General features: G+C 38.3%; 1 protein-coding gene across 1 annotated transcript in view; it reads right to left on the reverse strand.

Annotated features, from left to right (window-relative positions):
- The window catches only part of LOC149220670 (uncharacterized), a 133,263-nt gene that overhangs the window by 76,859 nt on the left and 28,477 nt on the right, over nt 1-27,927 (reverse strand). Inside the window, exon 2 of the mRNA XM_089384852.1 lies at nt 25,674-25,974. Within this exon, the coding sequence (XP_089240978.1) occupies nt 25,674-25,974 (301 nt within the window). The remainder of the gene's footprint in view (nt 1-25,673; nt 25,975-27,927) is intronic.

Genomic DNA, 27,927 nt, shown 5'->3' on the forward strand with positions numbered 1-27,927 from the left:
ATAACTAAGGTGTCTATAAGTCATTGGTCTCGCCAACATTGTGCTCTGATCTATTGAGAGATAGAGCTGGCAGTCAAGGCCTTGCTGTGGAAATAATGTTGGCTACTATCATGCTATAACAGATGGATTGCCAATCTAGTTTCTCTTATGTGAATTCTTCAAGACTGAAACATAGCCAAACACCTTGTAATGTTGCATGAATACCTCCCTAGTTAAGAGGGAGTGTTGAAAGAAATGTAACTAGGTTCGATCTTCATAAATGTACTTTCGAGATTTGTATTTATTCAAGAAAAGAAATATTATTTTTATAATATATGTCAATGAGTTTCTTGCTCATTGAAATAGGTAGTTGAGTCAAATAGTCAAAATAAAATGTTGAAGACCTTAAGGGCACGTTACACCATGTATGTTTATGTATTAGAGTCGAGAGAATACCTCCAAGCAAAGTCAACAAGTCTCCTCCATGCAACGACATCACCAAAGAACCCATCCGAGGCAAAGAAGGCAAGTCGGCCTACAAACAGTAAATCGGCCTAAAGGAGGGACAGACCTCTATATATAGAGGTTGTCCACTCCCTCAAAAGACAATGCAATCATCTTTGAAATCAGCGAAGTTAAGGAGCCAAGAAAGGAACGAAAAAGGACAAAGTCAAGGAGCCTCTAGTGCAGCTAAGTAAAGGGAAGCATAAGCGAAGGTTGGAGGCTGGTTCCTAGGGGAAAAACAGTCACATGTGCGAGGAAGAGGAAGGTTTCCTGTGGTCATAACAGCAAAGACTCATAGCCAAACAGATCTCATCATTTGGGCTAGAGACATAGGCCTAAAGGGCCTCCCAGTCAAGCGAAGTAGCAAGGAAGAAAAGCAAAGGTAATAGGGTTGTTCTAAATCCTATTACAATCACACGTGTAAAGAGAAGGAGGTTGTCTCTGCTGTTATAACCAGTGTTGTTAAAATCGCGATTTTATCACTATCCCGCTTAAATCGCGATTTTTATCCCAAAAAATCGCGGGCTTTTTTTATAACGATTTTTTCCGAAAAAATCGCGATTTTTATTGAAAAAAGCGTCGAGGCGCGGGGCAGCGCGCTTTAAGTTATGAAAATCGATTTTTTATTAGTCATTTCTGACTTTCGCCGCGCGGAGGAGGAGGAGACGCCTTGTGGAGGAGAGCTAAAGGGTTTGGGAGCGAATCCAAGTGGTTTTAGGAGAAATCCAAGACAAGATCACCAATTTGTCCATAAAAACGGTATGTAGATTAAATTTTTTTTGTTTTCCTTGTTATAAACTTTGTTTTTCATTGTTTTTGGTTGAGAAATTTCATATGGGCACCATTTGTTTTCAATGTTCATTGTTTTTAAAGATTTTTTTGTAATTTTTCATTGATTTGGGATGGGTAACTTGGTATGACTATGGGAACCAATTTTTTATTTTTTTTTTTCATTTTTTTTAAACATTGTTTATGTTTTTTGATTTTCATTGTTTTTTGGCATTTGCCATTTGGTTGGGTAACTTGGGATTTTGTAAATTTGTAACTTGTAATTTTGTAAATGCTAAATTGTAATTTGTAATCCTAAATTCCTATTTCCTAATCCTTATTTTTCCATAGGTTTGCAAATTCAAAATTCAAAAACAAACATGCCAAGGAAATTGGATCCTTTCTGGGAATATGGTGAACCTAAAGCTCCGAATGATAGACAAAACTTGAATTGCAAGTTGTGTGGAAAGGAGATATTCGGGGGGGTGTACAGGTTGAAGTTCCACCTTGCACAAATCCCTGGACGTGATGTGGGGCCCTGTATAAATACAAATCCTGAAATTATCCAAAGAGCCATGAGAGCATTGGGAGAATTAGAGCACACTAGAGAGGCCAAAGAAGAACTCAAAAGGCAACTAAAAAGGTCAGCTGAAGGAAGTGGGCCAAGTGGCACTGGTTCTACTGCAGCGTCAGTCAATCCGGTAGCTGCATCATCATTTTTTGTTCCTCGAACCACACCTGGTTCACAACCAACTATCGGTTCAATGCTAAAAAGAACTGAAAAAGAACAAGCTGATAGGTTGATGGCAAAATTTCTCCTCTGGAGTGATATTCCTTTCAGCATTGTAAGGAATAATCCATTTTTCCAACCTACTGTTGATGCTATTGCCAGTGTTGGCCCGGGGTACAAAATCCCTTCTCTTCATGATTTCAGAGGCCGGATTCTTCAAGAGGAAAAGCGTGACTGCACCCAAAGATTGGAGGATTTTAGGGCATCATGGGCACAAACAGGATGCACTGTTATGTCAGATGGTTGGACTGACCAAAAGGGGAGAACCCTTATAAACTTCTTGGTTAGTTGTCCCAAGGGGACTATGTTTATCAAATCTATTGATGCAACTCATCAAATCAAAGATACAAGAACTTTATGTGATTTGCTGGATGTGTTTATTTTGGAGGTGGGTGCAGAAAATGTTGTCCAAGTCATAACGGACAATGCTGCAAATTATGTTGCTGCTGGTAGAATGCTTATGGACAGGCATCCTACTTTATTTTGGACACCTTGTGCTGCCCATTGTATTGATTTGATGTTAGAGGACATAGGGAAAATTCCCTTTGTCAAAGATATTGTTGACTCATCAAAAAGCATCACAAAATTTATTTACAATCACACATCTGTGCTTAGCTTGATGAGAAAATGCACCAACAACAAAGAGTTGGTGCGCCCCGCCATTACACGGTTTGCGACGAGTTTCATATCTCTTCAATCCCTCTTGAATTCTATGTGGGATTTGAAGAGAATGTTTCTTTCAGAGGAGTGGCGTGCTTCGTCAATGAGCCGCAAACCAGAAGGAGAGGCCGTGTGCAGACTAGTTTCATACCAGGAAGACTTCTGGGCGGGAGTGCAGGAGGTGTGCGCTGTTACTGAACCTTTGGTAAAGGTTCTTCGGTTGGTTGATGGTGAGAAGCCCGCAATGGGCTATTTGTATGAAGCCATGGACAGGGCCAAAGAAGCCATTCGGTCCTACTATGATGATAAGGGAGATGATGGGTTTCAGAGACAACTCCTTCTATGGGAAGTGATTGATGAGCGATGGAACAACACACTCCATCGTCCCATTCATGCTGCTGGGCTTTTCCTGAACCCTGCATTTTCTTATGCATGTGGGTTTGATTTTGATGCTGAGGTCGTGGAAGGATTATTAACCTGTGTCCAGAAGATGGTGAGATCTCCAGAACAACGTATAGAGATCTCTAGACAAATTGAGACATATAAGATGTCAGGTGGCACATTTGGCTTTGAGATGGTTGTCACTGATAGGACGATTAAAATGCCAGGTATTTTTTAGTTTGTACTTTGTAACTTTGTTTCAAATTTCATTGTCTCTTCAAATTCCATTTTTTTCTTATGTTTATTTAAAATTTTATTTGTAATTTTGTTGTAGACGCATGGTGGAAGATGTATGGTGGCAGAGTACCCCTTTTGCAAAAGCTTGCCGTACGCATCCTCAGCCAAACATACAGCTCCTCAGGATGTGAGCGCAATTGGAGTGTATTTGAAAAAATACACAACAAGAAGCGCAATAGGTTAACACTTAAACATTTAAAATATTGCAAATTTCCAAATAAATTTTTGAATTCATTAAAGTTTTAAACAATATTTTTTTTATAATATTAATTATTAATTATTATTTCATGAACTTTGTACAGGTTGGAGTCCCCTAGACTTAATGACATGGTCTATGTCTACTACAATCTTCGATTGTGGGTGAGACAACTAGAGAGGACACCTGATACGGAAGCCATCTCATTGGATGGGATTGACACCACTGCTGAATGGAGGGTTGAGACCGAGAGGCCTCTCATGGATCCCACTGATGATTGGTTAGTGCAGGATGAGGGGGAGGAGGAGGGGGAGGAGGAGGAGCAGGAGGAGGAGGAGCAGGAGCAGGAGGAGGAGGAGGAGCAGGTGGAGGAGGAGGAGCAGGAGGAGGAGGTGACACCGCCTACCCGGGCTACCACTACCACCAGTAGAGGACGTGGTCTCCGTCTACCTCAGCCTCCTGTAGCTGCTACTACTAGTTCTTCAGCTTCTAGAGCACGTCAGACTCCACTGCCATTTCCACCAGCACAGGCACCAGCTTCTACATCTAGAGGGAAAGAGAAAGTTGTGCCATTTTCTCGCAAGAGGGGCAGAGGAAATCAATAGGATTAGACTTTCATTTTATTGTATATGACATTATGACATGATGAGATACATTATCATATTTTTTGTTGATATTTTGAGGCTAAGTTGGGACTCAGGACTTACTATTCAGGACATGATTCAATGTTATGTGTGATTTTAGCGCTAGAAATGATATTAAACATCTTATATATTAGTTTTTTTTATCATATTTATGTGTCAATGTATTTATTTTATGTTGTAGATGGTTTAGATATTAAAAAAAATTGAAAAAAAATGAATATTTTTGTGCCAAACGCTTTTTTCCCGCTTTTTTCCGCTTTTTTCCCGCTTTTGCCGATTTTTTCCGCTTTATTCCCGGCGCCGATTTAATCCCGATCGCGCTTTTAACAACATTGGTTATAACAGCCCTCCCATTACAATCATACTTGTTTGTTGGTTGGTGAAGTTCAAGGAAAGGGTCTCATCAAAGGTATCTTCTCTAGAGCAAGTGCAACAAGATCTAATAACAGTTGGAAGGAGGACGAAGTGCCGGAAGAAGGAAGTGTTGGGGAACAAAGTGCAGAAAGGAGGAAGGACTTGACTTGTGCTTGGAGGACATTCTAGTCAGGGGTCTAGGGTTTGGCATTGATCAATAAGAAGCTTCAATAAGAGAAACTTACTGAAGGGTTTTCCTCTCAAGAGAAGAGAGGTTTTGGCCCTGGCAGAGAGCCAACATCTTGTGTTCTTGTTCTTATGTTTTTGGTAGCAATTTGATGAAGTACACACACATGCATTAATAAGAAGAAGAAGATTAAGCTAACAAGAAAAGTAAAAAGACTCCACAAATTGTTATCAAGTCAAGAAGAATCACACTACACCTAATTTCCCTTTATTCTTCAATAGAACTCACGCACATCATCTACAAATATTTTTTGAGATTTCGGAGGCCTGGGCAGAATGTGGAGATTAGAAGAAGGTTGACTCTGAGGTTCAATTGGGCTTATTGTTTTGGACCTTTTGTGATGGCTATTCACAACCAAATCTTACAAATCTTCTCATTGGGCAATGACTCTGAAATTCTAACGCTGAGTTATTTTCATATTGAGTTTTTTTTTTTGTTATTTCACATTGTTTTGGCACAAGTATATTTCATGATGGGTCACAAATGATGTTGTGCACAAATGATCAAATCCGGGGTTTGAGTAATTCAAGTTCACATATGGAATTTTGAATCGATTTGAAAGTGAGCAATCTTGTATCCGAGGAACATTCTCTCACCTAGTGCATGTTTCGAATGTATGGTGACCACATATGATCAAGATGTGTTCATTCGATGAGTTTGGTGTTTCGGAAGTCAATGCATCTCCTACAATTGTTGAATTCTAATCTACCTGCAAAGTGGGGCATAGTTCCATTTCTATTGGCATTTGATTAAGCTACAAAGCATTCTAGGGGTAGAAATTTTGTAATTTGTTTTGGCTTGATCGCTTGATTACAGTGATACATTTTTTATGTTTCTATTTTGTGGATTATCTGCTTCAATCTCTTTTATTGGACCTAATGTGTGATTATGCTCATATTGGTTCTCACTTAATCAATTCAACAAGAACCAAAAAGATTCCTTCAAACTATGGCATGAACCGATATTTCACAGTGGAGTATTTGAATACGATATAAATATGATTGCTTGCATTTTGGTAGAAGTTCGAGCTCATCATGTCATATGGAAGTTTGGTCTGGCGAGATTAAAGCCTAGTGGAAGTTTGGGCATTGTTCTACATAAATCTTGAACTCTCAACCATGGTTGGAGTGGGTCCTAATTCAAATTCAAAATAAATCATAATTCCAAGGCTTGGTCTTGCGAATAGTTTCAAAGGCAAGGTTTGAATGGAATCGTGATAGAAGTCATGATTACAATAGTGGAACGATTGGATACATAGTGACTGAAGTCTCACTATATTTGATGATGTCTGGCCGACAATACATAACAGCGGAGGCATTGGCCATAGACGATAGTAACTTTGGCATAAATAGCGAACCCACCTGGACAATGCATTGCAATACCTGGTCACCATAGAAGCTACGTGGCAAGCAACGTTGGATGGTCAAAGTTCTAAAATCTAAGTTAGCCCTGCTACATGAGCTAGCATGGCCCTTGTAAGCTATCGCATTTCAAGTCATTGCGGATACAACGTTGCCAGCATAAGGAACAGGAGATTCGTTTTTATTAAACCTTGACCAATACATCATTAACTATTATGGATGGATGGCAATAGCTTTTACAAGTAACACATGTAGTGCAAGTATCGATATTCTGCTCAAAGTCACAAATAAATTATTTTATTGTGCATGTATCGATGATTTGCCCAAAGTCACAGGTTTGAGATAAATTAATTTTATTTTGTTATGGAGTATATTATGTCGAACAGATCAATAGACCGATGATCCACTTTTTGTAGCTCCAATACCAACGTTTGACCAATTTATATGACGTGCACAAAAAGGGGTATTATGTAGAATATTTAAGTTTGACATGGTTTCTAATAGCCCTTTTTAATTTATAAGAGCAATTATTGTAAGGCCTTAAATTTAATGTCTTTAACAGAGTATAACAATTCAAAATATCAGAATTGGTGTTGAGTACCTACCTGGGTTCCTATGGTTGAAGATGTTTTCGATTTGCTCCTGCTCTCGCTCCCGTTACCAAAACGACCAAAACCTCCCTGCCAAACTGGGCACAACCTCGGTACCCAGCTCCAGAATACTTCAGAATTTCAATACCTTAGCCCCCGTGCCCAAAAGAATCAAGAACAATCAAGGCTCAGTAATCTTTGCTCAGTTTATGACTCTTTGTTGTAAATTCCTTCTTTGTTTTCTCCATTCTCCAAAAGAAAATCCTACCTCAAAACTCCCTTTCGACTCACTTATAAACTCTTTCTCCCCCCACCTCCACTTCTTTTGATTGAATTGATTTTATTATAGTTTTCTTTTATTTAGTTTAATATAATGTTTTTTGGAATACATTACTTATTTTATTATAATTTTTAATAATTCACTTTATTCTTGAATCTTAACATATAATTAAATTTAATTATACATCAATTAAATTTAATTCATAATTTATTATTTTTATTGTCTATCTATATATCTTTGATTAAGGACATATATATATATATTGAGGTTGTCGACTTTGCTTCTTTTGATTGAATTGATTTTATTATAGTTTTCTTTTATTTAGTTTAATATAATGTTTTATGGAATACATTACTTATTTTATTTATAATTTTTAATAATTCACTTTATTCTTGAATCTTAACATATAATTAAATTAAATTATACATCAATTAAATTTAATTCATAGTTTATTATTTTTATTCTCTATCTATATATCTTTGATTAAGGACTTATATATATATATATATATTATGGTGAGTTAGAAATTTACTTTGATAATCGATTTATTAACTTAAGCATAGATAGAGTCCAACATTAGCCAGTATGTATACTATTGCACTATATGCAGGTCATGCATATGTAGCTCTCATATGGATGGCCCATATGTGTGCTAATATTCACATTCTATTTGTAATTATAGATGGGTCATTACAATTACTATCCAATTTGAAAACAGGAAGAAGCATTGACATTAAAATTCACATCTGGGCCTTGTTGAAGTGATTACAATTTTGTTTGGTAAGATATACCAGTGGTTGTATTGCAGAAGATTGTTTTTTATGAATCACAACTACTATAGTTTGATACTTTGTTGTTGGAATTGTGTTGAGTTGTATTGTAGATATCATCATTATAAGTAAAGGATTATGAGCAAGTTGTTGTGAGAGCTTGCATATTGCTAGGGTTTGACCAGAGAAAGGTTTGCTAGTTTGAAGATAGATAATGATGTTATTGGATTGATGACGTAGGGTTTGTGCTAGAATCTGCATCCATTAGGATTTCAAAGGCAGTAATATTGTGCTATCATTTTGAGCATATGCCATTGATCATATCATTAATAAGTGCAATATTGTGAGAACATCTCTTCTCGGGTTTGACTTGATATGATGCAGAGTATTTGTGTGTATGTTACTAGTACAGTAACCAGATTATCTTGATGATATTGCCACTATTATGTTGATGTATGTTGTACTAGGGTTTCTACCTGAACTAAAGATATCAAGGCTTCACAAAGACATGTGTATGACCTAAGTAGAGTTTTTGAGACGAGGGTTGTACTTGGCATAGTTATCTGTGTTATTAGGGTTTGGGCAAAGAAATTTTATATAGTTGGTGATGGCCTTGAGTTAGTAGTGACCGCAGTGGCATTTACACAATATTGTGGCAATGACATGACAAGAGCAAAAGTAGTATAGCAGTGGTATTGATAGCAATCGCTGAGCAGCGTCTCCAAAGCAATCTTATTCTTCTATCTTTTATTTTCAGGGTGCCAGGGTGGTGCAAGGCGAAGATTGGAGTCTACTTTAAGTTAGAACCTAAGAACACTTCAAGGTAGTAGGGTGGTGCTAGGGCAAGTTGGAACCTGTGCAGGGTGTTAAAGCATCCTTTCAGTCAGAGTTGATAAAACCAAGTCGTTGGAGCGTTCTTCCAGTTGGAGCTGGCAAATCAAGGCGTTGGAGTGTCCTTCCAATTGATGTTGGCAAACCAAGGTGTCAGAGCATCCTTTCAGTTGGAGCTGATAAATTAGGGGGTTGGAGCCTCCTTCCAATTGTTGTTGGAGAACCTTGGAAGTTGGAGCTTCTTGTTGATGTAACCTTAAAGACCTATATTAAAAGCATTCGGTGGCTTTTCTCCCAGAAGGACTTCCACCTAAAAATTTCATGTATTGTCTTGGATGTTGTGCATTATTGAACAGTGTTGCTAATTTATGTTTTGATCTAATGCTAATGATAATTAATGCTTTGTGAAGTTAAAATTAACTAATTGAAGTGAAATATGAATTCACTCCCCTCTCAGTATTTCCAACAACAACCATAAGGGGATCTCTCTAGTATGAGGCCCCAACCAGGCTTCAAACCGTTTGCGATGAGAGTCCCATCAGGTTTTTCGGCTTGGCTGCCATCTTCTAAATTAAGTCCTTGATGGAATGCAAGTAAAATCAGCTTCAATGAAAATACTTTAAATGAATTTGTACAAGGAACACTACAGCAGATTTATAATAAGCATGTATCTCAAAGAAAGTGATAGCAATCTCTAATTAAGATACATGACAACTAAAAGTATATAGTTTACAGCTAACAAAATAGTTCATTAACTTGCCACAAATATACAACAATCATATATTAATGAACAACAATAAAGAAAATTCTTACAGCAGTCAATAACACATGATAAGAAAGTCCTTGCCATAGCCCTTCAAGCTTCTAAATATTATAGCTGAACATTCAATGCCAAATCATAAAGTTTCTTCAAAAATCCCAATAGTGGGAGTGCATAAAGCTGAAAACTAGTCCTCAAGGTGATTACAAGCTTTTCCCTTTCAAAAGTTCTCCAAAAGTCCAAAAACTAAGATCCCCTCCTCCAGAGGGTTATATTTATACAAAAGTGAGGTGACTCTTCACCTTCCATGACTTTTCACCTACCCTCATTTCTAATTTCTAATTCACTTTATTTTCTAATTTTGTTTTACTTTTACATAATTACATCAAAATTCCAAAATAACTTTTTGAATAAAATAAACATCTAACTTGGGCCCAACCCCAAAATTGATAAGGCTTGCACTTGGACTTGTAACTCTTAGGTCACATGAGTGTGCCAAGCCTTATAATCTATTGCAATAGACAGAGTTTTTCTTGAAAAATTATGTTGTTGCTTTGCCATATAGCCTACAACATATTGCTACGGCAATCTAATATGCTCTCCCAAGTGACTTCGTTTTATATCTCTTATCTGGCTTACCTCTGAACTTGTTGGGGTATTGCCACCAACTTCTTAGGAAGTCTTTGCTATTCAAATTAAATCTGTTGTACCAAGCCACTGAGAATGCAATCTGATGTTTTGGTAACTTGTGATACTCAGTTATCCGAGGATATGTAAATGTAACAATTTCACTGCCTTGACTATCTCTCATAGTAATATCCCTTGTATCAATACACTTTGTTGGAAATACTGAGAGGGGGATGAATCAATATTTCACTTCAATTAATTAATTTTAATTTTCAGAGCATTAAATAACATTAGCATTAGATCAAAACATAAATCAGCATCACATCAGATGAATAGTTAACAACACCATTCAACAATGCATAGCATCAAGGACAGTACACGAGAGTTTTAGGTGGAAATCCTTCCAGGAGAAAAACCACCTAATGCTTTTAATATAGGTCTTTAAGGATTACATCAACAGGAAGCTCCAACTTTTAAGATTCTCCAGCAACAACTGGAAAGAGGCTCCAACCCCCTTATTTATCAACTCCAACTGAAAGGATGCATCGGCACCATGGTTTACAGGCTCCAATCTGAAAGAAGCTCTAACTCCCTGGTTTTATCAACTCCAATTGAAAGGATGCTCCAACACCTTGGCTTTATCAGCTTCAAATGAAAGGATGATCCAACACCCTAGTTTATCAGCTCTAACTAGGACACTCTGACGCCCTACAAGCTCCAACTTGCCCTGACACCACCCTGCCACCATGAAGTGTTCTCAGGGTCCGCCCTGAAAGGGACTCCAATCTCCGCCTTGCACCACCCTGCCACCACTTGCCCTAAAGGCTCCAACCTACAATTCACCACAACGAACCACGATTCATATATTTTCAAATTGGATCCACATGTGCTCAATATCAACATAAATAATATCAAGAACAATATGTTGATTCTATTGATCTGCAATATTGTCATGAGGTCATCAGCAACAAAATCACCAAACCCTAGTTGATCAATCAGCAGCACTAAATGCTCTCAGTTCAACAAACAAATATATTGCAACTCAACACATATATCCATGGAAAACCCTAGAAGCATAGATATAGATCCATAACAGGTCTCTGAGATGAAATCACTGTATCAGTAGCATCCCAAACTCATTCAACCATAGCATCAACGCTTAATCTCCACCTATAGAACAACCAAACCTTAGCAGCTTGTAACAACAATCTGATCCCTGACTCAGCAACACTCCAACTTCTTCTCTACCCAACAAAACGATGTTGTTGTCAAAAATATCTTTACAATATAAACCAATCTCTACCCAATGCATCAACATTGTCCAACCCTTGCAGTATCCCAAATCAACAACATGCAAGTGAACTAGCGGCCAATCTTGAAAAGTCATTGTTACAACTAACACTATTCACTTAACCATACTCTCAATACATGATAGTTGTATACATAAATTCTTTGTTGTACAAATTCATTACCAACCCATATCCTTCTCTGTGTAATATCCCAAACGAGATATTTTGCTAATTTTGCAGAAATCTAGTTCAACCCAAAATTTCTCCATAAAATAACCATTCAATTAATAGAAGATTGCCATGTAAAATAGAAATAGAGTGCATGCAATTCAATAACACTATAAGCATAAATAAACTCACCTTTTATTATAACAGAAACTAGGGTTTACATGCTAGTACAATAAAATAGTTGAGATGGAGAACTGGCCTTAAGAATCTGCTCCAATGTTGTTGGCCCTCCAAAACTGAACTAAAATGTCACTCTTGAGCTCTATTGTGAATTTTGGATGAATTCACCAACGGGAGATGGGTACTCGCCCAATCTCACTGAATCCCCCGAGGGTTTTTGTCCTGGGGCTACCAATGGAATAGAAAATCGAGTTCTCAACCTCTCATACAAGAAGAAATATCAAATCCAGGATGTCCTCTAATGGCCTCCTCCTCTTTTTATAAATCTAATGGACCCCCCTAGAACCGCCTATTTTATTATTATTTTAATCATGGAGCACTTTCCCTCTTTTTATTTCAATTAAAATATTCTTTTTAATGTGGGTAAATGGTAAATTGGCCACCATGCCTCCCCAGGTCACTGAAAATCACTTCTAACCATCCCATCTTGTACATCTCCTCGTTATGGTTCCAACGAGCTATTACACTAAGTGTTGCGTCAAGTGTTCCTCTCAGAATGCCACCTTAAGCGTAATCAATTGAGTTAGGCCCAAAATAACCCTATTTCTCGAAAGTTGTCGAAATGCAACAAAACGAAAGGCAAGTTGTGCAGATGATGGAATATGCCAAGCGAATGCCATCGGATCCCATAGGAACTCCTCAAAACCCCATGAAACATCTCCAAAAGCCCCTAGGCCTACCGATGAAGTAAACTTGCACCTGTGACTTGTCTGCCTCCAACCCTGAAAGTCCATCCATAAGGAACACAAGAAAAAGGAACATCACACTTTGCTCATCAATCTCAATAATATATCAAATCTTCAAACCTCAATACAACTCTTCAAAACAGACACTGTCATATGCTTGCAAACCTCAACAACTACCCACTCTCTTAGCAACATCATTCAAATCGCTATGCATGGCACCATAAATACTCTTTGTTGTATGCAATGCTTATTGAACCTTCCACTATACTCAAAATATACAATAGCATGGCAACTACAACAGTCTCAACATATCCAACAAGTAAACCTTTGCAAACTGATCTAGTAGTAACCTTTATAAGAACTCTTATTCATGTACACATTCAACAAGCCCTCATACCATAGTAGTTGAACAAGATCACACAAGTTATGAGTGCACCCTCTTCAGGGCTACTTTGACCCTCTTTCCTGTAGTCAGCCCAAGCTTAATAAGGCCTCTTACCTATCAGATGTTCTCTTGTTGACAAATTTCTCTAAGAAAAGGTTCATTATTTATCATCAGCATCAGCGTCATCTGATTACCATAATCCTAGTCAACATCTTTGACCTATGGTAAAAATCTACAGCAATTCTGGTCAGCATCTCTGACCTATGGTACATCATTAGCATCATCTAATTACCATGGTTCTAGTCGGCGCCTCTAACCCATTGTATACTGACGAGTCCTCATTCACCATCATCCTGGTCAATCTCTTTGACTCGTGGTGAAACCCTAGGGACACAATCATTCCATTTGAGTATTTTGGTCACAAATCCAAAAGCCTCACTCCATGCCATGATCCTAAATGGGCTCCTCAACCTATCTGGAGAGTAGACTAAGCCTAACGCTGAAAGGCACTTACTCATCTCTATCATTGAGTAATTTTGGGCCTCTAGGACCATTCTTCCTAATCCTGGTCAATATACTTGACTAAGGAAGAATGTTTGTCCTTTACCAGACCATTCTCCCTAATCTTGGTCAACATACATGACGCTAAGAGAATGATTGTCCTTAAATTAGCTACCTATGTTGATGTGTCAATCCACCACTAGTGGAAAGCATCCTGCATCAGCAGCACGCTCAACAAGTCATCACTTGGAGCAATTCACCAATTATCCAAGTCGTCACTTGGAACTTGGTCAACACCTATGACCTATGGTGAAACCCTGGGCTATTACCATTTTGGCACACTAATTGAATGGTAACTCTTGCCCAATGCTAGAGTCACTCACTCGCCCACCTGGGGAGCACTCTGGGCCTTGATGTTGTCTGGGCCATTCTCCCTAACCACATTTTGTGGCCCCTGGTCAATACTTTGACCTGTCTCTATTCTGACCTAGGGAGAATGTTTGCCCCTAATGCTATCACATCACTCCCTCTCACTAAGGAAGGCATTCTCAACGAGTCTAAGCTTGTCCCTAAAGTATACAGACTTCATCCTGGGACAAAGGCTTTGTCAACAATCTGCTTGATTGTAGAATACTACTAAGGCCACGCTGCTTCCTTCTATACCATATCTTGGTACTAGATCTCACTATGCTTTGACTTATCATCATGGTCGTCACCTACACTTGATCAAACAATCTTGCAAGCAATTTCTAAAGTCATATTCCTTCTCAACTTGCCAACCAAGCTGCAATGTACTCGGCCTACGCAGTACTGACTGTGACAAATGTCTACTTCTTGTTCATCCAAGAAATCATAATAGAGCTCAAACTGAAGCAATATCCCGATAAACGCTTTTTGTTTTTTGCACTCTCTACCCAATCTGAATCTATATATCCCTGTAGCTATACGTCACTGTTTGAGACATATCTCATAACAGGGTGTGCCATAACCCACTGTACCATGTTGGTACTTCAACACATGTTGAGCCACATGCCTTGGTTCAACCATAAGTTGATTGCCTACTTTCCTATTACCCTAACTGGGTGCACTTTCCGAAACAATTCTTGTTGTGGCATTCTTGGCTGCTCCCTCTACCACTACAGCCTTCTAGTTATTGTATCATATCATCAATTTCAATGCCAATCCATCCTCCCAAAAATCTTCGAGGGACCTCAACACTATAAAAGGAGGTAATGCATCAAATCTAGGACTTTCATCTCGAACTCAAAGGTCAGCTCCCTTTGAAACTAAAGCATGGCTTCCTGAGGAAGCTTTGACTACTTCCTCTGTCATATGAGTCCTTTTGCTTCTGTCAAAAATAAATCATATAGGATCAACCTTTATCCACCTTTGTGGTGTCTATACAAAGCCTTCTTTTGTTTCAAATATGAGACTCCTTTTCATGTACATCAAAATCCCGAGGTAGCTCTATGTACAAGTCTTCTTCAATTACTTCAATGAGGAAAATGGTCTTTCAACAGAAATCGTAGAAATAATAATTTTAACAGAAATGTACCTGACAATTTCGAGCAAATGTCTTAACACAGCCTTCTCCCTCTTACTAGGAGAATTTGCATGAATCTTACTTTGTAATTCTCTATATTGCCAAATGTTGCATGTGAAGTCTTGTAGATCCCCTTGGAGGTCACCACGGACTTTCCTTCAAGTCTTGGCACAATTTTCATATGCATCTTTCTTTCAAACTTGCTAGCTTGATAGTCTACTTCGTCTGAACTAGAAGCTCTTATGTTCATCTGTCATGGTACTATTTCTCCCTCTTGAACGCAAATTACCTTTTTTGAGAGAATCCTCTTGCCATAAACTTTGCTTCGTTCTTCCTTATACTTCCGCCTGCTGCCAGAGTCTTGGAAGCCTTCATAATCTATATGCAAACATCATCAAGAAGCCATGGAAGAACGATTATAACCAAGCAAAAGGATACAAGGACAAAAAGGTTGACCAGAAATAAAACAGTAACAATCAAGGAGGAAAGATATTAAGTGCTTATCTTTTGAGGAATGATGGGAGTTTGACAGTTCCCACTTGATTATTGCTTTCTTGCAGAAATCATTGAACTCCATTTGCAAATTCATCAACTTCGTCCTCATCATCAGCTTCCTTCCTTGCAAGATCTAGAATTTCCTCTTTCAGCAAAAACATTTATCTACATCTAGCTCTAGGGTTTTATCCTCAAACCCTAGGGCTTCCTTATTCTTCAAGATTAATCTAGGGTTTACAAACACTAGGGCTACCAGATCTTCCAAGAAGGGCACATAGCACAAGAGTTATGATTTCTTTTATCAGCTCCCTCTGCTTCTGGAGCAACTTTCTTATAAAAGATTCAAATGGATTCTTTGAAGTTGCCCAAACAGAGCTTAAACTTGACCCTGCAACTCAAATTTCTATAGATCAGTTACCTTCACATTCAAGGAATGCTTCATCTCTGTCAAACTATAGCTTGCATTCAACCTCTCTGGCATTGTAGAAGAACAACATCTTCCAGCTTAAAAAATAATCTTGAGGTTGAGTTATATATAGACAATCATTCAGTGCTTGTACAAACAGCTGAAGCCACAGCTACTCTGGAGATGCCTTCTTCACATCTGAACTGGTCCTTCCATGGTTCTGAGATAATCACTGTGGTAATAGTTTGTTCTTTACAAAGACAAACCCAGAAATGACTCGACCTCCACAAGAGATTTTCGATCTCCCAAATATGTGCTACCCTAATATCACCACGACCTTCAAATAGGTATCCTTGATATTTGACCTTCTAAAATGATGAAGAATTCGTTCTTTCAGACATCTAGGCTTCCTACAAAATATATGCTCACGGATTTAAAGAATGAAATGCTTTGAGCCTGCAAGAATGAATGGCTATCAATCTATCAAGATCTGATGTCAAGTAATATATTCGAACCCCTAAATTAATTCGGCTTCCTTATACTCGGCCTCTCTGTTGTCAAACTGAGGCCACTTTATGGTCCTCCTGAAGTTACCCTCTTGGTGAGAATTTTCAGTTCCTTGTCACAGCTTTAAAACTTCCACACACTTTAGGATCATGCTTCTTATTCCCTGCTCTTTAATTTCCATCTCTTTTGAACTTGACAAATCATTTTCAAGGAAGGTTGTCACAGAGCATAAAAAGGATCTATAGACCATAGGACAGAAGGATCTTCTAACTTAATTTTCATCATGATAAATTTAGGGCTTTCAGATACACCATAAGCAGATTTATGGTATGATACATGTTTAACCATTGAATTAACTTGATTTAGACAAAAGTATCATTGTGATCATGCAAACTCAAAACAGTCCCTAATCAGTCTTCACAAGCCTTTCCACTTTCTGTGAAACTTCAGACTCCTTCTGAGATTTCTCTCTCTGAGGTTATTCATGAGGCCTTTCAACCTTCTGTAACTTGGACTGAGGCCTAATGGCCTTCTGTGGCTCACACTGAGGCCTTGCCTCCGACATTTGCGGCATTGTTTCATCATGACTTAAAGCCTCTCAGTTAATTATCTAGGATTTTCACTCCTTCTTAATACTAAATAGAAACTTACTTTTAGGGCATTTAACTTGGGATTCTTCTTCAGAATCTTGGTTTTCTTCAAGAATTCACAAGGCTGCTCTTTCACCTACACTCTTAAACCATGTGGATTATTTCATAGGTTTCTGTTGATAATTACTTCCAATGATTTTTACTTTAATCCATTCGTATTCACATTCATCATTAAGCAATTACACAGAAGATTTTCAACAGTAGAACAAGAATGACAATAGGATCATAAAGAGACAGCCAGACAAAAAACACAAACATTTTACCCTGGGAAAACCCAGTGACCTTTTCCTTAGAAAAATTATTCAGTTCAATAGAGATACATCTAATTCTTCAAGTCAACTGTCAAACATAAAGTCAAACTGACTAGTAATACAGCCCTAGTCACACTTGGTCAAACAGCTTACAAGTAGCCTTAGACAACTGAGGTCCATCTGTCCAGAATTTCGTCCTTCTGCCCAGAGATTCGTTCTGCTCAGACTTTCATCCTTCTGCCCAGAAATTGGTCTGCTTCAAAGCTTGGTCTTCATAGAAATTAGGGTCGTGATCTGCCTCAGCTCAGTCTGCCTCCTTCTCCTTCACTATATACAGAAGATTGGAGTTGCTTGCTTGAGGAGGACAAAATGTTCTTTATATAGTGGACAAATGAGCTTGAAAGGGTGTGTCCTTGGGACTGGCCGACCTAAATTTTTGGAGGGCCCACTTTATGTTTTTGGAGCCAAAAATTCAATATTAGAAATTCAAAATTCCCTCTTTTCAAAGCTGACATAAAGAACATGTCTTACATATATTTGGAGGGATAAAATATCAATTATGAAGACCGACCATAGCTACAAAAATTCAACATATTCAACTCCTTTTCAGCGGCCTGATCTGTCTTTCACTAAGCCCTGACCAGGCCTAAACAGACTTGATTTGACCCTCACACACAGTGGTACCCACAGAAATAGTGCAGCCTCTGTTCAGCAACTAGGACTGGCTAATTTTTGGCCTTCCTCTGAGGTCTGTACCAAAGCAACTCGACCCTTATTCTTGACTTGTACTTGCACCTTCAACAAGCCTTGTTGCACATCAACCAGCCTTCAAGAATCTCTGCTTTGTCCCATGAATTTTGCAACAGAAGATGAGACAATAAGCACCAAAAACATCCTCAGAAACTCAACCTTCTCTAGATCAACGTGACTACACTCGCCTCAGAAAAATGTCCTACAGAAATCTGCCAAAAGAAGACCAAATAGGCCTCAACACACTACCACAGGAGGTTCGAAATTAGGCCTCGGACAGGACCTCAGGAAGTACAAAAAAAGCCTCAGCAGGTGCGAAAATGTGCCACATAGAGGTCCAAAAATATTCTACAGAAGCTGCCTCAGATGAATCCAAATTGAGCCTCAAGGGAGGCTAAAAACCTTCAACAGAAAAGCCTCAGAAAATTCGTCTCTGTCTCAACGAGAAACCTCAACCCAAAAGATAAACATTTAAGCACAAATCGCCCTTAGGACAGGCTTGCAATTATGACCAAAACTGCTTAAGAGTACCCAATGAATTTGCCACAGAAGAATACAAAAATTCAGCCTTACTCTCCAAATAAACGTGACTATATAGGGCCTCGGCAGATCAGACGAAATGCTTAGAAATGTGAGTGTTTTTTTATTCATAATTTTAGAAGGAACCGAGCACCATATATAAAGTAAATGAGGGGTTAATAAGAGGGGCCCACCAACCCATAAAACCCTGGAGCCGACTTCAATAAATGATTAATTTTGACAGAGCCAACCTAATTCAAAACGTCAATAATTAAAATTTCAAATTCTTTCTCTGACTGAGCCGACTTAGTCACCATTTTTTAGTTATTTTCTCAATAAAAATCCTTGACATGATCCCCCGTAGCAAGCCGATTTTGGACAAGAAAAAATTCTTATTTTGAGGGCTGATAAGACTCACACAAATTAATCAAATTTTCTTGAATATAAAGCCAATATTTAACCAATCATCTAGATGCCCTTAGCATCTCATTTTGGGGCACATTGACCACACAATGGGGTTCCAACTTTGACTAGACATATATTCTCGAGTTACGAGGCATGCCAACTACCGTTGCATTCGACGTGACAAGCTCTATCACCTGATGATGATCTCACTAGCAATTTCAATAATCTTCTCATTCAAATTCTTCATCAAAGGTGGGGCATCATGACCACACCGCAGGAGCTCCTCATTTGACCAATAGAGCCTCCAATCAATGCAATACATAGACAAATATTAAGAGCATTCAAATACCAACGTTGGCATCAATGACAACACCATTCAACACACTTGAGTACCCATTATATGGTCTCATTGCACGGAAATACCGCCGGATGAGAAGCCACTTTATGCAGCCATGACTTCCTGACATTTTGGTACACCCCAATGTCTTCCTCCCCATTCGGATATTCTTTCATCACAAACAAATTGTAGATTTCTGACCACTCCAGAGAAATTGACTTATCAATATAACATGTGGTATCAACATAGATAGGCACCGATGCAATAGGACTTCCTCATTTTCTTCCTCCATAGGGTCTTTCCCAAGTCTTCTCTTGGGAGGGGCCATATATCTTTGAACGATGATATGTTGAAATATTGTGAATCGACCAAGCCTGGAAGATCAAAGATAAGCTAAAAGTAAATCGGGGCGCAGTGCAAAAGAGCAATGTAGTCTGAGCCCGGGAGATGCTTTGTGGCACAAGGCAAAAAATTATGCTATCAAACAAGATTGTGTCATGATATGAATCAGTGTATTCACCCTATAAATCTTTCCTGTGCGACGCAACTTGGTAATACGCCCTTGCTGGGATGGATCACAACACAATTATGTATGTGATGTGACAGACCACATAACTTCATCGCATGTTATGCAAAGGGATTGCATCGTAGCGTAACACTAAAACCTTGATTTCTCAACAAATATGCGACGCAATGAAGGATTCATGCGTGCTAATGAGAATAGGGTTAAGGTGGCACAAAGAGGGGGCGACACTTATATATCAAAGAGCGATGCACGTTGAATGAAAATTCTAAGGGCTGCGCAAGGTAGTAATGCAACAATGCAATGTGAAACTATGGCACAATAGCAAAGAGGAAAATGAAAATGACTAAGTGTGTGGAACCCTGATTTCTCCAACACTTATAAGTCAAAGGCAAAGGGTATATAAATGGTCGAGCCAAAATTATAGGGTAACGCTTACAATCTACTGACAAAACATATGCGAGAAGAGGATGCACAAAAACTGACCTAAAACATGGTGTGGTAAAGCGCAGGCATTACAACTCTAGGCAGTGTGATGCGAAGTATCAATCGATGTTGAATGGTGTTGTCACTGATGCCAATGGCAGTTACTGAACACTCTTAATATTCGTCATTAGTTGGAAGCTCCAATGGTCAAAGCCCCTGGAAAGCCCTAGTAGCCCCGCATTTATTAAATTTTTTGAGGATGAAGGTTAACTTATTTGCTCGCACAACCATCTTAACTGGATTCCTCTCGTCGTGCCGATTCCAACGGTATGTGGATCATCACGAGAGGCCTCATGGTTGGAGAGATATGCTTGGTCAAAGTTCTAAGCCCCTTGATGTGGGCTAAAAACCCAAAGGGTTGCTGATATGTTAGCATTCAACTGGCCCGGGCAAATGAAGCAAAATTTCGTGGCAGCATAAAGATATTTATTAAGGAAGAATTGAAAAAAATATTATGTAAACCCTAATTCAGATAGGGTTTTGTTTAATTCTAAGACAATTTGAGTTATTTTCCCTCCATAAGGAGGCTTCAATTGGCTCTAAAATTTTAAAATTTGAAATTTGAATTTCAAATTTTATGTCGGCTCACCTAATAGATGTTACCCTTCGCTTGATGAAACAATTATATATAGCCATCAATGCTCATTCATTGTCACAAGAAATTTGGATGACTTTCTGAGATTCTTCCTAAGGCCAAATACGAGTTTTTGGAAGAGGTTATATTGCCAACCAATGTGAGTTTTTCATGTGGATATTCTCTGAGGAATGCGATATTTCTGACCAGCCAATTCAAGTTTCTTGTGGTTATACTTCTGTGGAAGAAATGCGAATTGGTCTCTGTGATAATGCAAGTCCCTGTGGAGGATACTTCTAAGATATTGTGAGGTTCTAAGGAGGTTGCTTCTCATGATTGATGCAAGATTCTCTACAGGCAAATGCGAGTCTATTTCTGAGGTTATTCTTCTCTATGGAATGCGAGTTATTTTTTGTGCTATAGCAGTGACTGATGTGACAATGATGTTAGTAATACCTCTGCCCAGTGATCTGAGTTCCTCATGAACTGTAACACCTTTTGTGATCCACCCGAATTATGTGACAGTGACACAATGGATGTGAGCTACTTCTTCTCTGTTGATGCAAGTTTCTATTGTTGAAGTGATGCGAGTTGATGTGAAGTCTGAGTTATCTTCCTGTGATTTTTGAAGTAGCTTGAAATTCCCTTTCTACTCTATCTAATCTATTACAGTAATGTGATTTAAGATATGACAATATTGCAAGTTCTTCTCTGAGCAACCTAGATCTGGAAGTGACCTTGAGGAATGACAGCTTGACTTGATAGTGATCCATATAGCAGCAACAGTAAAATATATGGCAGCAACCTTGTCACACAACAGTGATCCTTGATATGGATATATGACAGTGACCCTACTACAGTGATCCTTAATATGACAGCTAAAGTAATGATGATGTGTATGGTTGTATGACAGTTAGGCCTGGATGAGCTTGACAGTGTTACATGTGTATGACAGTAGTGACAGAGACTTTGTATGGCAGTGACCTAGACAGTGACGGATGGTTTGACCTGACATTTATGTTTATGACAATATGGCTTGACAGCAGTATAAAAGTGGTGCATGGTTATGATGTATGGCCAGTGATCCATGGAAGTGATGCTTGGGCAGTGACTGTAATGCAAAGGTTGAGGTATGACAGTCATGTTTCTCTTTTGAGGTATGATACAAATTGATATGGCATTGACCTTGTTGACATAGCAATGACCTTGACACATGATTGAGTGTCCTTGAAACTTAGTAGTAGGTCAGTCATCCATGACTTGGCCTGACAATGATACATAGGGCAGTAATCTTGTATGTAACATAAATCTTGTGATATAGCAGCAACCTTGTGATATGACAGTAATCTTGGCAGTAATTTGTATGATATGTAATGACAAGTATGACAGTATTGTGTGATTAGACTTGACAATGAAATGTAATGGCAGTCACCTTGATATATGACAGTGCCCTTGATATTTGACAGTGCTCTTGATATGACAGTGCCCTAGACATATAGCAGTGACCTAGTATATGACAGTCATCTCTATGTAATCTTGAAATGATACGACAACAATGAATGGCTTGTCTCTTTGACTTGATAGTGATAACAGTAACTGTTGAAATTTTCTGACTATAGCAACTTGGTAGCTGATTGCACATCTAGGGATACATCAACAACAGTTGGATACATAGATTGTCTTGAAGTTTGCATTGAAGGATATGACAGTGAAGATGTATTATGCTACAGCTAGGGTTTGAGTAGGGTTTGTTCTACAGGTTGAGATGAGTAGCTGATTGCACATCTAGGGATACATCAACAACAGTTGGATACATAGATTGTCTTGAAGTTTGCAATGAAGGATATGACAGTGAAGGTGTATTATGCTACAGCTAGGGTTTGAGTAGGGTTTGTTCTACAGGTTGAGATGAGGAGGCAAAACAGCAGAATTGTTGATAGCAGTATTTGAGCATTGATAACAAGATGCTAGGGTTTACATGTTGAGCAAAGCTTGCATTGTGCAGTTGCTTGATGAGCAGTCTGCTGCTAGGATTTTACAGTTAGATCACTTTGGTTGTGAAATGTCACGCAAAAGTAGAGGTAGTGATAGTGCGCGTTGACAACAATGACTGAGCAGTGAATGTAATGGTCGATTAGTGTGACTTGTGGTATCTATCCTATTCTCTTATCTTCTATCTACAGGGTAACAAGATGGTGCACAGCAAGAGAGTGAAGTCTCCTTCGAGTTGGACCCTAAGAACAATTCAGGGTAACAAGGTGGTGCTAGGACAAGTTGGAGCTTGTGCATGTTGCCAGAGCATCCTTCCAATAGCAATTGGTAAATCGGGGTGTTAGAGCTTCCTTCAAGTCGGAGCCTATAAACATGGGCATTGGAGCGTCCATCCAGTAGCAGCTAGTAGACAGGGTGTTGGAGCATCCATTAGGGCGGAGCCTATAAACTTGGGCATTGGAGCATCCATCCAATAGCAGCGAGTAAACAGGGTGTTGGAGCATCCATCAGGTTGTAGCCTGTAAATCAGGAGGTTGGAGCCTCCCTCAGTGGTCACTGAAAATGTTGGAAGTTGGAGCTTTTGAAGACGAATATTAAGAAGCGTTCAATTGTTTTTCTCCCAAAAGGGTTTCCACCTAAAATATTTGGTGTCCAGTATCTTTGATCTTGTGCATTGTTGAATGGTGTTAATGATTGTCTATGTTTATCTAATGCTAATAATGTTTAATGCTCTGAAATATTTATCAATATTTCCAACAATCGGCATAGTGCAAGAATCCAAGGAAGACTTGCAACAATATATCACAATGAAAATGAAATGGGGAGGGGTTACATATAACAATTATGTCATGGGAAGTGCATTAAATGTGCATTAATTGCATTTAACAACCTTTACGCTCAAGGATGCGATAGTGTTATGCGTCGATCGAGTGCTTTTGGCAAGTCACACATCGCAAAGAGATTTGCGATGAAACTTAGTGTTGCAAATTGTGGTTGCATTGATATGATATTGATTTGTGATGTGATGAAAGGTTGTAATGCACCCTTCATCAAATTTTATGAATTTTCTAAGTTACAACCTCCACATGTATTGCAGTTCAGGGGTAAAAAATGGGCTTAGGATCTTGGTTAGATAGATGCCTTAGTGTTTTGGATGAGGGGACCCTAAATTTGCCTCTTGTCAAGAAAATTTAGGGTTGTGGTTACTACAATAGGTTCCCCAATAGTATCACTTTCCCCAAGAGTGGCAACACTTGACTAGGAAATGGATGATGATCACCAACGTTAAACAACGCAAAATGGATAACAGCCCAAGCATCATGATTCATTATCTATTTCAACCTATGACCCTTACGTCCATGCCAAATACATTAAATGTAAACTCTTTGTTGAAAAAATGACTAATGTAGCTCGTGTGTTAGGGCACCATCATCATCAAATGAGTGAGTTGAGCATATGATATAAGAGGCATCTACGGACTACCAACTATGGAGAATGTTGGATACCATTACCAAGACCACCATCTACAATGTGGATCATCGAAGAAAAATCTCATCTATTTATCCCTAGGTATGAGGGGGTAACGGGGACATCTACTAAGGCATACAATAGACACAACCAGCCCAAGGGATTGATCTTGAGACCCCTTGCATGAAGATCAAAGCACTCAACCACTCCAAGTAGCCCATCAGACCTTCTGCACCTACTTATGGCAATGCAGCCCTTTATCATGTTCTATATTTGCTTATGCTTTTTGCTACTTCTCCATTCAATAATTTAGCTTATATTATTCTATACTTTAGCTTTTAGCTTTCAAGAAAAATTTTCCCCGAGGAAAACCTCAAGGGGAAACTCCCATGCACTTCCCTGGATTCATGGATGGCACCCCATCATTGACCAAACAAGATTACGATCATGCCATTTCAAGGCAAGGTTTGCTCCCACTAATCATCTTGCATTGCGTACCTCAATGACAGGATGACATTTTCGATCTCATACTATTTCCATCACGCAATGGAAGTAAACCCCTTGAGGGTTCTCTAGATGAGCTAGGTGACCAAGGATCTGAAACCAGTATCACTTCACATGGTTCAAGATATAAATAAGAAATTTATTGGCAATCACTAACTTTTAAGCGACTGAAGTTTAGCCAATGGTCCCTAGTGCAAACCTATCCCTAATTGCAATGCCTGACCTGACATGGACATTAAGTGAAGCATGCAATAAATGCAATCAAGCTAGGGAATTGACTGCAAGACCACTTGCATGAAGCTAAAAGCACTCAACCACTTAAGCTAGCCCATTGGGTTGTTTTAGCTTCTAGGATTTGCTTGGACACTCCACAGTATGTCATTAATGGATCGTACCTTTGGTCCCATTGACCTACATGGTTTGTTTGTTAGTGAACATTAATAAAAATATCTCTTTTTTTTGTTATTTATTTCATCTTTTATCTCACATGCATATTTGTTGGATTGATAATGGAAACAGATTACATTGCTTATATCTCCTACATGTGTTGCAAAATGGACACCAGCATAACATCATTCAGCCAAATCCCACCTTCATCTATCCTTGATTTTTTTCCTATCTAAGTTCCAGAAGAGATTCTCAAAGCTGTCAAAGAGATGGTTATGAAAACTTAAACTGCAAAGATTCAATTTATTACAGTCTATGATGGTAGAAATGGTGATCTTACCAAGCAGATGCTGGTAAGAGCAGTCTTAAAGAGTGTCGCATGAAAATTGTGTCGAGAGGAAGTTCACAGGCTGTAGATAAAGTGATAGCTAATGTGTGAGCTTTTGAATCGGTCTCACATACAGACTTTACACGGAATAAAACAATATTGAAGAATTCCATCAATAAAGGAGTAGTAGCAAGTTCTATAAAAGAGGCATTGATGCAGTGCTTTCATTTATTATACATACCAAGCTTTTGGGCATCACCAAACCATTTGCTCATGAGATTTGCTATCCTGACATTGATAAAAACAGCCCCTGACTCTTTCGCTATTGCTTTAGCAAGCAAGGTCTTCCCTGTCCCTGGTGGGCCATATAACAATACTCCTTTTTGTGGTCCCAAAAGCCTTCCATGGGAAAATAAGCCAGGTCTCTGTAATGGAAGAATAACTAGTTCGTGCAATGCTTGTTTAATGTCATCAAGCCCTCCAATTGACTCAAAGGTCACATCAATGTCATCTGGATTGACGACATCACAAGCTATTACATCCTGCATGGACATGAATAAAACAATCAAACAAAATCATGTATGCAACACTAGAGTCTGCAATCCTAAGTCCAACAAATGACGCTTTCCTCGCCATGATTATTTGAACAATAAATTATGCAGTAAGATACAAGGAATGAGTACAGATTATCTCATCATTTTTCACCATCATGCAGTGAATAATTAGCTAATAGGAAAGCAAGTTACATATCACCTAAACCATTTTGTCCAAATGCAACAGTTCTCAATATAGGATATCAATAAATCATATTCCAGGATCTATTTATATTTACCAAGTGGCACAGATTCTCAACAACAGTTTTCTTTATGGTGGCACATTAATAAAAGTTCCAAAAACATTTAAGCTCATATTGTATGCAAAAAATGCATACAACTTTGTTACGCAAGTTGGAACACGATAAGAAATTTGATGATATAGTATACTGATAAAAGTAATCCATGCATATAACTACAGTAAGGTTGTCTTGAGTGAGAAAATCAACTAAAGCTAGATATGCTCAAGCTCCAATAAAGTTCATATCATTAATACAATTTGCACTGACAACCACAAGCCAGATTTTATTAGCTATAGATTAAAGTTTGATAACTGTTTATGCCACAAAAATGAGTAACCACAAAACAGCCAGAGAGTTTTAACAAGACACTATCAACAAATAAATATTATGATAGTGACACCTTAAACACAAATTCTAGTCTTATCTAACAAAGTTTCCGAAATAAAATCACTTCTCATAATTAAAGCCAAAGACAAAAAGATTAAATAGCTAGGAGAACTAAAACAGCAGCCTTAAAGCAAATTATCAAAAAAAGAGTCTAAAAATAACCAGGTTTAGATGACACTAAGGATACAAGCATAAATAATATCGCAAGGCCAGCGTACAGAAAGCTTCTCCATGTCTTATCCAAAAATAGCATCAAGAATACAACTGTCCATTATGTAATCACAGCCTGGACCCTGAAGTAGCTGGAAGTGATATAAATAACAGAAACAGAAAATATCAGCCCTCTTCTATAAGCAATCTGTGTTGAAATAGTGTTACATAACAAAAATCAAAATTAACTCTTGAGATGCAAATGTTGAGGTAGGGCCTCACACCTCTTAGGGCTTTCCTCCTCTGGTTTTTACCTAGATCCTGCTAATCTCCCTTTTATTGTCACTTATATCTCTTCCATTTTGTTGAACATCTTAAGATCTAAGAGTGTTCTAAACAGGTTAGAATCTTTAAATTTAGGCACTCGGGAGTTAGCTAAGATCAATTTGGTCCAATGTGTCTTTAGGTAAACTACATTTCTTTAGTGTGCATTTGTAGTTGTCTAATCCAACGTTACACAGAGCAGGGACAAAGGGGGGACGTTTTTTGGGAGCGGATCTGCGGAAGCGTCACTTCCCAAAAATCTAGGAAGCGAAGCATCTCGGAAGCATCTACTATATATATATATATATATATATATATTTTTTGCATTTATATTAAAAAAATTAAAAAACATCCAAAATACCAAATTAGTTGTAGAAGATATGGAAACATGCATATTTGTACTTAAATCAAGATAGACATGACATCTATTGTACATTAATGATTAATTATTCGAGCATCAACCATCTAGAATCTAGATTCTTCTCCTCTTGTCTAGCCTTTGCCTCTACCTCGATTATCTAGGGATATTAGTCAACATGACACAATTTTGATCAAACTACCTAATCCAAGCCTTAAAATATGGTAGAAAAAGCTTAACATGCTTGATTGATAATTTTGACTTGATTGAAAGGTAATTTTTTGCTAATGGCATGACAAAGTAATTCAACAATTAACACCACCGACACTAAAGTACATATAGCGCTTGTTGCTCTTGATTAAATGCCAATCACATACCCTGATACATGATATAATCTAATGAAATGCCACAATACCACTGATAAAACTCTTAAAGTCTGCT

Source organism: Pinus tabuliformis, chromosome Q (assembly GCF_031772625.1).
Source record: "Pinus tabuliformis cultivar Carrire ecotype Pingquan chromosome Q, CPIR1, whole genome shotgun sequence".
Lineage (NCBI taxonomy): Eukaryota > Viridiplantae > Streptophyta > Pinopsida > Pinales > Pinaceae > Pinus > Pinus tabuliformis.